At 34.2% G+C, this 12,421-nt stretch overlaps 1 protein-coding gene across 1 annotated transcript; it reads left to right on the top strand.

Annotated features, from left to right (window-relative positions):
- Nucleotides 1-5,946: 5,946 nt before the first annotated feature.
- Nucleotides 5,947-11,772, top strand: LOC113096055 (chemokine-like receptor 1). Its single transcript, XM_026261423.1, has 3 exons — nt 5,947-6,097; nt 10,133-11,129; nt 11,221-11,772. Exons 2-3 carry the CDS (start codon nt 10,143-10,145, stop codon nt 11,251-11,253), a joined length of 1,020 nt encoding a protein of 339 aa, XP_026117208.1. The 5' UTR covers nt 5,947-6,097; nt 10,133-10,142; the 3' UTR covers nt 11,254-11,772.
- Nucleotides 11,773-12,421: the final 649 nt, after the last annotated feature.

The raw sequence follows: 12,421 nt of genomic DNA, 5'->3' as shown, positions 1-12,421 counted from the left end.
TTTTTATATTAAGTGTTTGTTTGTCATTAATCCTATACGTTATGGGGGCCAAATTACTCTACTAAAAAGATAATAATACCAGTAAACTTTGACAGACAACTGTGTTAGTAAAATCATAGCCATAGGCGACTGTCTAGCTACAATTGTAATTTGTAAATAATACAATTTAATTACAATTTAGTTATTTATTTACTTTTATATTTTATTAAAGTTCTATTTTGACCCCCTTATAGTAGGTTTTTTTTTTTTTTACTTCCACAATAATTTGGAGAGTGGGCACAACAATACAGTTCTGCTTAGGGCAGCATTTGGCCAGCAGTGGCCATGCTTGTTTATAGGATGAAAATAAAGCATAAAAATCAAGCAAATCTAAAAAAAAAAAAAAAAAAAAAAAAAAAAAAAAAAAAAATTATATAAATAAAAACAATCAAAAAGACTATATTATTTTATTTGATTCACTTTCTTTTACAAATGTAGTAATATCATCATATAAATTACTCGCTGTTTTCCCTTATAGAACTGATAAATGTCTTTACCTTCTTTAGTGACTGAATAACATGACATCTCATTGAGAAACTCATTGTGGTATTTCCTACAATGAAGACGTACACGATCAGCATGATCTTGTGGGCAGTATGCATTCACCATTTGGGTGTTTCCAATTTGATATAATGCACTGTTAAGTCCAGTATGACTTGCTCTCATCTGACTTAGGATACTTCATTTTCAGGCTGAGAATCTCACACTCATCCAAGCCATCCTATACACCAACTGCAAATTCTGAAACCATAGACAACCCTATTATCTGCATAACCATCACATAAAAATGTCTAAATCCCTAGGCTCTGGCAGTGCAAAATGATTCAAGGTTTTCTCTTCAACTGGACCTTTACTTCCTTTTTCCATTTCTTCATTTCCTCTGGTATCCCTTTCTCTCTTTTTTATGTATTCTTTTTCTATTTTCCTTGCACTTGTCACTTCTTCACGACCAGATCTACTGTAACGAACAAAACTGTCTCCAACTTGTTTCAAAAACACAATATTTGTTTGCACAGAATCTAAATTTAATTTAGTTAAATTCAAAGAATTACATCAGGACAATGTGTTATTGTTGGTATTTATCCTAAAATGACTTAAAATTTACAAAGTATATTTCACACTAATTCATACAAAATATATTACAACAAATTTTCTGCAGTGCTTTAACGTTAAATCAATAGCCTACAATATTTTATAAAAAAATAATGATTATCATTGCATTATTATGGCTCATATTTTTATGTTATTCTCTACCTTTACTAGCCTATAAATCAATGTGAATAGGTCTGGTAAATTATTAATGCAACTTTACAGTAAATAATCTTATCTTAGCATAAAGCATTTTGACCGACTATAATAATAGGGTTGTTTTAATATAGCAGTCTACTTACAGAAGAAACTGATCTGCATTTGAAGACCTGAACAGGTCAGTAATTTAGCTAAATTTTGCTGACAAGGCAGAGTTAATACTAATGGATTCATTATTTATTATCGACATATTATTACTTTTGGTACCTAACAACACAGTGATAGCTGCTGTAACAAAAAGTAGCCCAGTACACACATTCACCTCAAATATACATGGAATAATAAATCCACCTCTACAGTTTTATTACATTATGTTTTCTGTTTCTACTGTTTAGGTTTTAATTCTGCATTGCACATCTGAGCTATTTGCACTAATTTAATACTGCTGCAGACTTTTTACAATTGATAATTTTATATTCCCCTTTTAATCATTTCTTTTCTTAAGCTTTACTATCAATTTGGAATTTTCTAAATAAATCTAATTTTAAAGTTACTTTTACAGTGACAAAGACATTCTATTTTACAATCGCTTGAGTTTGTAAACACGTACAAACGATAAAACCTTTACTCTATTAAACTGAACTGTGGACATAGTCACGGATCAATATCAACTACGATCTGCTGCCTTCACTAAAATATCATGGTTCCTGAATATGATATGATAACAAATAATATAGATAAATAGTGAACACGTCAAAACAAAAACAAAGATACTTAAAAGAACCAGTAGGAATGTCCTTCATCATTCGTTGTTTGCCTGCTGCTCTCCAACAGTTAAACTTAGTGCTCGTTGTCACAGTTGTAAACAGTTATAACGGCTTTTTTCTTTTGTGAAGGGGTTTGCCACATAGACTGTATATCACAGGTTTCCAAAAATTATTAAGCAGCAGAACATTTTCCAGCACTGATAATAAATCAGCATATTAAAATGATTTCTGAAGATCATGTGACACTGAAGAACGGAGTAATGATAAGTGCACCAGTGTGAATCATAATTCCAACCACATTTGTTGCATATCCATATCTTTGTCATAGTATTCTTTCAGTGATTAACTCATTAAGACAGTCCCTTGCTTCCACCTACTGGCATAACAATGTAACCTGCAATGAAAGAAGCTCAGGCATGATATTGTTATTGTTTTTTTTGTCTGTCATCATAAAATGATGTATAACATCATTACCATGGAAAATGGAATGTGTGGACTTTTTACACCGATCTCACAGTAATTTGTACACACAATAGTCGTATAATGCAATACTCTACCAACTGAGCTACATGAAACCCAAATTATTGCGCAAATAAAATAGTACAAAACATTAATTTGAAAACATCCTGTTACTGACAGGGGCATAATTGTAGTATATGCTCTGATGGGTCATATTTCAGGGATTTGGAAAAACGACCTATACACGCGTATTGGTTGTAGGACAGGTTGTGAAAACATCATGAGCATTCATCATTTTTGTTGGTTCATGCTGAACTGGTGTTGATAAATATAATATTTATATTAATAAGTCAATTTATACACAGTGGACCAACACCGGCAGTTGACATTGTACTCCAAATCATCACGGATTATGGAAACATAACACTGGACTTCAAGTTACTTGGGCTATGAGCATCTCCACCCTTCCAAAAGACTCTAGGAGCTTGGTTTCCAAATGTAATACAAAACTTGCTCTCATCTGAAAAGAGGATTTTGCACCACTGGGCAACAGTCTAGTTATTCTTCTCCTAAGCCCAGTTAAGATGCCTTTGATGTTGGCTTTGGTTCAGTGGCTGAACAAGAGGAATACGACGACTGTAGCCAAATTCCTTGACACGTCTGTGTGTGGTGGCTCTTGATGCCTTGACTCCAGCCTCAGTCCATTCCTTGTGAAGTTCACTCAAATTCACTCAAATTCTTAAAGGGACTGTAAGTAGGAATTACTCCCATCTAGTGGTGAAATTGTATTTTGCATTCAAACTAATTTTGCTCTCCAGCGCCTCGCTTTTTCAAATGCGCGTTGCATCTACGGTAGGCGATATGTACCAAAAAGCTTTGACAGGATGTCTTCTAATAGCACTTCGTCGAGTTTTCCTTCAGGTGAACAGGTGTGTTATTTCAAACAAACTGCAACATGACCATAAACAAACGAATGTTACAGTATGAATTACTGACTGTGGAAAACATGAAATATTGTAATTAGTAGTTATGTCTTCTTTATTCGTTATATTTTCTGAATTATGTGCATTGTTAGATATCATCATCAAACACTGACTTACCTGTCGAGAAGAAAACTGGCCACTTCAGCGTCTCTTTTGAAATCTTTATCCAGCATTAGCTCTTTCCACCTAGAAAAGTCTTCCCCGACATTAACTCTTGTTTTCTGTAATCTACGGTCACGTTTCCTTTTACGTTCTATTTTTGACTGTTTTGGCGACGATGTTTTCTTCTCCTGTGGCGCGGCATATGTGTGGTCCATAATAAGAAAGCAATCCAGACTTTTAAACTTGCCGGTGCAGTTTCAAGCGCCTCTCACTGCTCTGCACCTGCGTTTCTGGCTCTGACCGAAAACGCGTTGTGGAAACGCGTTGGCTTAGTACTTTTTGTCCCTCTCTGCTATTATAGTTTTGCAAGATGGCGGAACTACATGGAAGCCTCTGTCGACCTACCCGTCCCATGTATATAAAGATAATAAATTCTTCATTTACGAGGATTAGTTTAAACATTGGCATAGGTATTTGTACACTATTGAGGGCATATTTATGAATAAAAATATTGATTTTAGATAATAAAATACCTAAAAAGTTACTTATTGTCCCTTTAAATTCTTAAATTGATTTGGCTTGCCAATCCTCATAAGGGTGTGGTTCTCTCGGGTGGTCTCGGTTCCACACTTTTTCTTCCCCCTCATCTTTCTCTTAACATGCTTAGATACTGCACTCTGTGAACAGCCAGCTTCTTTGGGCAATGAATGTGTCTCTTTTGTGAAGGGTGTCAATGATCGTCTTCTGGACAACTGTCAGATCAGCAGTCTTCCCCATGATTGTGTAGAGAACTAAACTGAGAGATCATTTTGAAGGCTCAGGAAACCTTTGCAAGTGTTTTAAGTTGATTAGCTGATTCACCTGATTCAGCATGTCACCATATTCAAATTTGTTGAGACAGTGAATTGGAATTCACTAATTTTTGTTAAATGTGAGCCAAAATCATCACATTTGTCCATTATTTATTTCTAAAGATACACGACAATGTATAAAGGGCTCCATTACAATCTATGTTACATTATGGCCCCGTAGAAACAGTTTTTGTAAAAATAGGCTAACAATTGAGTCATAACCACTGGACTCTCTGTCGCACAGTAGAGAAATTACCGTACAGACAGGAGAAGAAACTCGCAGGCAATTAACTTAATATGGCGTACTGGCGTTACATTTTAAAATACTATACAAAATAATTAATCAGAATACTTACTCCTGCTCACTCACGCCAAAGAACTCCCCGCTCAAGCTGGTCGTCTCTGCAAGATTAACGATGGCAGTTTGCCCGCACAGCTACTAGAAGATTTACATCTGTCAGACAGGTTGCTGACATCATCAAGCTTAGTTTGAGTCTGCATGTCAGAAACTGAAGTGCTAAAAAACGCTAAAACTGGGCTTCACTTGTCTCAACTGAGTTCAAATGGGGTTGCTGTGTCCATTTCTTTTAATGTCTACGGTCATGACCTAATTTTGGACTGATGCGACTTATACTTAGGTGCGACCTATAGTCCGAAAAATAATAATAGCCTTATATGAACATCTATTACATAAAAAGACTGTGGGATGTGGGATGGATCAAAAATATTTTATTAATCTTTGATAATCTCAGGGTTGCTCTGGTCACCCTGGTTTGTTTATTCATTAAACTAGTGGCCATGACATTATCATGTTCCCAAGAATGAATCTCCTGGCCACGAAAAAACTGAAAACCAAAAAAATTATCTTACACTGACAGTCTTCTATTAATTATGTAAATGAAAAACGAATTTTCGATTGATATGAAACTTGAGTGTTAGACCTTTTATGGTGTAAGTTATTATTGTTTATGAAGTGAATTGCAATATTTTCCTTTAAAACTAGCAGTAAACATGAACTAATGTAAACAAAGAACGCTTCTGTGCTGCCTGCGTCCTCCACAAGTTAAGTGATTTTAAACAAACCCTTGCAGTTAACCAAATGAAACAATACACATTTTAATGCTATAAAAGTGTGCACAGCAAGAGAAATAAACAGCAGATTTCCACGGTAACAACTTCTTTATTTCATTTATGTTTTGCAATTCTTTATTTATTCATTTTCCTCAATATTTTAATTTTCGTTTGCAAAACTTTATTTTCTTTTGTAAAACGTTTTTTTTTTTTTTTTTTGCGTATATATAAGGCGTTATTTTGACTCCATACATTTCACTCTAGGCTACTTTTCTTCTGTATGGGGGTGCGGGGTAGGGGTGCATAATCTGGCAGGGGTGCAGAATTCCGTGCCACACCGGTGCCAGCCCTGGGCACCATGTACCACCCCTGGTTGTGTAACAACATTATTCTGTCAGGAACTGGGCTATTTAAACCTCTGGAATACGTCCAGAAACAGTGTGTGGAGCTCAAATTGCAGCTGACACGTGGTTTCAGGAAAAAGAAGCTTTTTACTTTCACATTCAGTAAGCTACATCGTTATCACTGGCAGGCACACGTTTCTGTTTTTCTTCACTCTGCTCGTTTGCTGTCTAAGGTAAGAACATTTTGCACAAAGTATGCAGGAAGCAAAGCATTCGAACTACATTTTTTTGTGAAAATGTAAGATCTTTTCTGCAAGACATGCAGAGTTAACTCGATTTCAAAAGTAAATCGTGTGCAAAATAAATAAATAAATAAATTCAATATAATGTATTTATTTATTTATTTTAATGCAGTGTTGTTTTGCGCCCTAATTCTTTTTCTGTTTGTTTTGGAGATATATTTTCCATTCTTAATACTAAAATTAATTAATTAGTAATTAAGTTAATACAGTTTTACTTGCGATTAAGTAAATGTTTTGCATTGACTATAATGTAAGATTCATCACTGACGATAGTGTCAGATTTAAATGTCATTGACTGTAACATTAGAAGTCTGTTATATAAGATGTTCATGCTTTAGTATAGTAGAGAACAGAAGCCCATTCTTTTGACTGGTGCTTCATTTGAAAACAGACCCACCCCCCATCTTAAAGAAAAAATCTGTAATTTATTCCCTAAACCTGGTGCTTATTTTTCTGTTGGATAAAAAAAGACGTTTGAAAAATCATCACACAGCTGTTTTCTACTAAAAAAAAAATCTCTACTGGCAGGACATCTATGCTACATTTTTACGCCAGACCAGGGGTTTCGTTTCCCAAAACCATAGTTAGCAACTTTGTTGGTTGCAATTCAATTTCCCATTGTCAACAAAGTTGGTTAAAGGTTAGCAACTATGGTTTTGGGAAACGCACCCCTGAACAGTGCACACACAAAAAGTGTGTAACTGTTTATTTTAATGTGTGTTATTTATATTTGATTTTACTCTGATGTTACTTAATGCACATTTTACGTTACCTGAGAAATATTTTTAACAGTGCTGTTACCGTGAATACAATCTCTATTCAAATTTATTAAAAATAAATCTAAAGCAGCACAGTTGAGTTCTTTATAACATGTTTGTGTGCGTGTGTGCGCGCGCGTGTGTGTGCATGAGCGTCTGCGTGTGTGTGTGTGTGTGTGTGTGTGTGTGTGTGTGTGTGTATATATATATATATATATATATATATATATATATATATATATATATATATATATATATATACATAGTGTATAACAATAGGCCTATATATAGCTATAGAGAGAGAGAGAGGAGCACACTATTACACTTTTGTGTGACTGTATTTTGCCGTTTTGTGCCCAGCATCCGCTATTTCCACCACTTAACTCAAGTTTTATTTCATATTTCATAGCATTTGCTACCGTGTTGACCCATTTCATTTTCAACCATTCAAGTATTCGGCAGAATATAGTACTTGGCGCACATATATTACTTATTCTGTTTAAATGAAAAATACAAAAATTCAATCAAATGGCTTTCCCAACTCATTGTTGTGCGTCCTGTGCGCAGCATGTTATTAATATTTCTCTGCGCCCGCGCACGCGCACATTTTAGCATTAACATCGGTGACGAGCTACAGAGCTGGAATGATCACACATAGGCTAATCTGGATAACGTAATCAGATGAAAAAAAAATAAAAATAAGTGATTTCAATTAGATTGAATTACAGTTTAAAATACTCGTAATCAGACTACATTTTTACCTTTTTATGGATTACATGAATAGGCATATCATTCACACAATAGCAATAAGTTATTCATACCTGTAAGCTAATTTATCAATTATCCTAATTCATATTTTTCATCTTTAAATGTTTCTTTTTAAAATATTCTGTTGCTTATATTAACTCAATTTCATATTTTCTTATTTACATAATGCAGGCATTTCCAAACTTTTTTTTTTTTTGTCAGCTGAATATCTTTCATCTAATATCTTTAATTAAAATACCCCTGAAATTTTAAAATAAATATTAAAAAAATAAGTATCACATTTCCTTTTTTTTTTTTTTTTTTTCCTTTCTCTGACATTGGTTAATGGTATGCAGGTAAAAATGATATAATTAAAAAAAAATTAGGAATCGTTTTATTTCTTTTTATGTTATTTTGAAATTATTAATTTATTTATTATGAATTTTATGAAATAAAAATGGTACAAGATTATCTTATTTAAAATCAACGTGATAAGTGAGTAAAGTCAAAGGTAATCTTAAAGTAATCTGATTATACTACCTGAAATGTGTAATGTAATGGATTACATTACAAACTACAATTTTTTTGTCATGTAATTTTGAATCTGTGAGTATATATATACAGCTAAAGTCAGTTATTTCTATATTTTGCTATATTGTGTCAGTACAGAAAAACGGTAGGTCTCTTGAAGCATCTTGGAGACGTTGCCTTCTAGATTTAATCTTTCTCAGTTTTTTTCTTTTTCTTCATGTCATTGCAGACAGACTGGATTATGGTGGGATCAGATCTCTGTGTGGAGAACTGGCTAAAATGGATAATGTACTGGCAGAAAATTACCAGGACATTTTCCGTTAAATTTACAGACACCTCCTTCAACATTAAAACGGAAAATTCTGTAGATTAACATTTTCTTCCGTACCATAAACAGAAAATCCGTTAAAAATGTATAGCATAAGCCTATATTTTGTAGCAAATAATACCAGGGCAATGTGTACAAATTGAACATGGTTTATTTTTACCACGTGTGAACATTCTTAAGAATGCATTTAGTAGCTTTTATTTGCAACATAAAAATATTATGACATCAATTAATTTAACAATGTGAAAAGTACCATTGAAAATGTTTGTATTATAGAACACTTTTAAGTTTTAAACAACAAAATGCAGAAAAAAGAAAATATGAGCAGGTACTTGTACAATATTGGTGTTGCACCAAATAGTGGTCACAAAGATAAACATTTTAAAATACATGGGGTAAACATTTATACAAAGACAGGGCTGTCATTGCCACAGACTTATAGTCAATAGTCAAGTGAAATGACACCATTTTTCTATAGAACACAACATTATTTAAAAGCACAAAACGTAAATTCTGACATCAGTTACTCTCCCTCACACATTTCCATTCATCTTTGAAACACAAATGAAGAGTGTTTTTAATGAAATCTCTGCTTTCTGTCCCTTCATTGACAGCCTATGCAACTACCATTTCAAGGTTCAATACAGTATAGCTGTCAGATTTCATTAAAAAGGACCTTCATTAGTTTTCCAAAAATGAACAAAAGTCTAACAGGATTGGAATGAGATTTTTCATAAAATATTATGGGTGAACTAAACCTAGTTAGATTAACTAACCTTTGTTTCATGCTAAATTATCTGCATCTACAATTGACATCAAAAATAAACGGAAAAAAAGCTTGTACAGCATTTGAAAATAAAGAACAAAGATTAATGAACTGATGCCTGACATTTTAATGTTAAACTAAGAGAACTATACAATCTAAATTAAGATCAGGGCTCCAAGTGTTTGTGTGCTTTTAGTATCTCTTGCCATATTTGAGGAAACTACTTTTTCCGAAAACGAAAAGAAACAGAAACACCATCAAATCGCTTTTAAATAAAAAGTTGTAATGTTAATGGTGTCTTCTTTTCTTGACGATTACTCAACAAACACGTTACAATGCATCAACAACAATAAAAAGTTAATAAACCTTTATTTACAAAACTAAAACTGAGCATTGTAACATGTACCTCCACGTCGAGTAAAGTTAAGATGTGACGGTATGCTGAAAATGTTGAATGCGACGAGACAGTTTGTTACATTTAACAAAAAAATATTTTCAAAGGAAGTGTAAGAACCATTCTCAAAATCCTAAATCCGACTTTAAAATGAGATTTTGACCGAGACTATCTCCGTGAATAATGGCGCCTGCTCAAGCACTGGTTTCGCTCAGATTATCGACTGAGCTTCTTGTACCCACAATGCAAAGCGTAATAAAAAAATACGGAGAAACGCCTGTAAAAATAAAATACGGACAATTCCTTTAAATTATTACGGTATATTGTACTGTATTTTTACGGACTTTTTTTTACAGTATATATATATATATATTTCTATACATTTCTTCCTGTGCTGTGTATTCTTCTCAGTAAAACAATAATCCATATCTTTTTGTTTCAGGCTTTACAAAATGTCTGGAGACGACAACAACTTTGATTATGATTCAATCCTTGAAAAAATGAAAGACAAACCGATGTATCAGAATGTATCAGGAAATATAACCAAGCAGTACCAATATGAGATCAGGATGACCTACTTAATTATATATTCTATTGTCCTCATCCTTGGTGTCACCCTCAACTTCATCGTCATTTTCATCAGCTGCCTAAAAAAAAAGAATTCCCCAAAGGTTGCAACTTGGATTATGGCATTGGCTTTAACACACTTCGTCTCCTGCATATCTATTGTTTTTCAGTTCCTGTATGCTTACAATAACTTCATATGGGATTACGGAAGTGCAAGCTGCAAGCTGTCATCCTATATCACCTACGGCAGTATGTTCTCCACGTCAGCCATGCTGAGTCTCTGGAGCATTAGTTCTTCTTTTTCAAAAGTCGCATGCATGAACAAGTGCAAGAACTGTAACCTGATTCTGATTTCATTTTCCTGGACCATTGCAGCAGTCTTGGCATGTCCTTCGCTGTTCTCCAGAGAGATCCGATTTTCTCAGTGCATTGATGATTATGACTTGGACAAAGAAAAAACAACTCAAAACGGCATTATAAGGCTGAAGACTGTTGTTGTCATGCGATTTCTCCTAGGGCTTCTCATGCCAGCTTTGATCATGTTTTTAAGCTATTTGGCATCAGCTCAAAGAACATGTCAAGACTGCAAGAAGCAGGCACAGATAATCTGTGCTATAAAGATTTCCTACTTTGTGTTCTGGGGCCCTCAAATCGTCTTAACCATGCTTCAAGCCACCGTAAATGAGTTCTTGGGTCTAAATATGTTGAGATATGGACTTCCAGGAGCTACTGCAATGGCCATAGCCCACTGTTGTATCTTTCCACTTATCTATCTGTTATTCGGAGGCAGCATTAAAATGAACTGGATGACACATGACTCAGATCATGGAACGGAGAATTATAAAAGCATCAGATTGCAAATGAGCCAGAAGGTCTGTCTGTGTGGAGGTGTTCGTAGTTGAATTGGAGACACTACTTGACTGTGAAGTGAATGAGAATGAGAGTTTTCCCTATGATCGACAGGTCAACTTTCCAGTGTTTCCTCTGCCTTTCTAACCTGATAGATGCTGGGATAGGCTCCAGCAACCCTGCGCTCCTACAAAGGATAAGCAAGAATGGATGGATGAGCCAGATCACAACAATGAAGACAATCCACCAAAATGCATGGTAGTAATTTCTGGATGCAAACTGACCAAACTTTTAATACTAAGAGTATTCTGAATGTTGGTCCTGTTTTGTCCACTTTCATGCTTTGCTTCAAGTTATATGCTGCTTTTGTGGTGAAAAATGCATCAGATGCACTAAAGCAAAATTATAACCACATTGCTAGAATAAGTATTGCTACAGAAACACTATTAACCCAAGTTTTATATCCTGTTGTATCAAGCTCATATAGAGGACCATTTGAAGCCATTTTTTTATTGATGGTGTGTCATAGTATTGTTTCTGTTTTGTCATAACAGTGTAATTTTTCCTATATTATATTATATTATAAATTAAAGAATGTGCAAGTATTTGTTTTAGGGCCACAATGTAATGAATATAAAGCAGATTATGTATTTTCATATGTTATGTTTTTACAAGACACCTAAACAAAAGAAGTATGACCATATTAGGCCAGTTACTTGCGCTGTTTGGGAGGCAGACATGCTGTTAGTTAAAATTTTTTAATCTGGTATATACAAAACACTATCACATTTCTATCATTCTAACCCATTAAAGGATTGTTAGGCTGCATTTGGTCAACAGGATCCGTGAACACTTCCCATGACACCCAATGTACTTGTTACATTGTAAGAAGAATTGCATCTATGCTAATATTAGTCTTTCTGTTTCATTCTTATTCCGAGATCACCGTAATCACCTGGATTTGACAGTTTACAATTGTCCTTTTTTTAGTGCTGGTTTACAGCAGAACTTTATTTTGTTCTCGTTATTGAAACATAATTTTCCTGTTTAACTGTGTAAAGCTGTTTTGACACTATCTTTAATGTATAAAGCACTATATAAATAAAGGTGACTTGACCAAAGAGAAAAAGGGTGGTCGCAAGTTTCATTTCATGTCGGTTTTATATAACTTCAATAGAAGGATGTGAGGTTTGTTCCACCCAAGGCTTCTTCCTTTTGATTTTATTAGGTGGGGTTGCATTGGCTGGATTACAAATATTAAAGCACTATTTCTCTGCTCTGGAACAATATCCTGTTGCACAAAGTGTTAGTTAAA

Source organism: Carassius auratus, unplaced genomic scaffold, assembly GCF_003368295.1.
Source record: "Carassius auratus strain Wakin unplaced genomic scaffold, ASM336829v1 scaf_tig00215867, whole genome shotgun sequence".
Lineage (NCBI taxonomy): Eukaryota > Metazoa > Chordata > Actinopteri > Cypriniformes > Cyprinidae > Carassius > Carassius auratus.
This window is presented reverse-complemented; position numbering and strand designations above follow the sequence as displayed.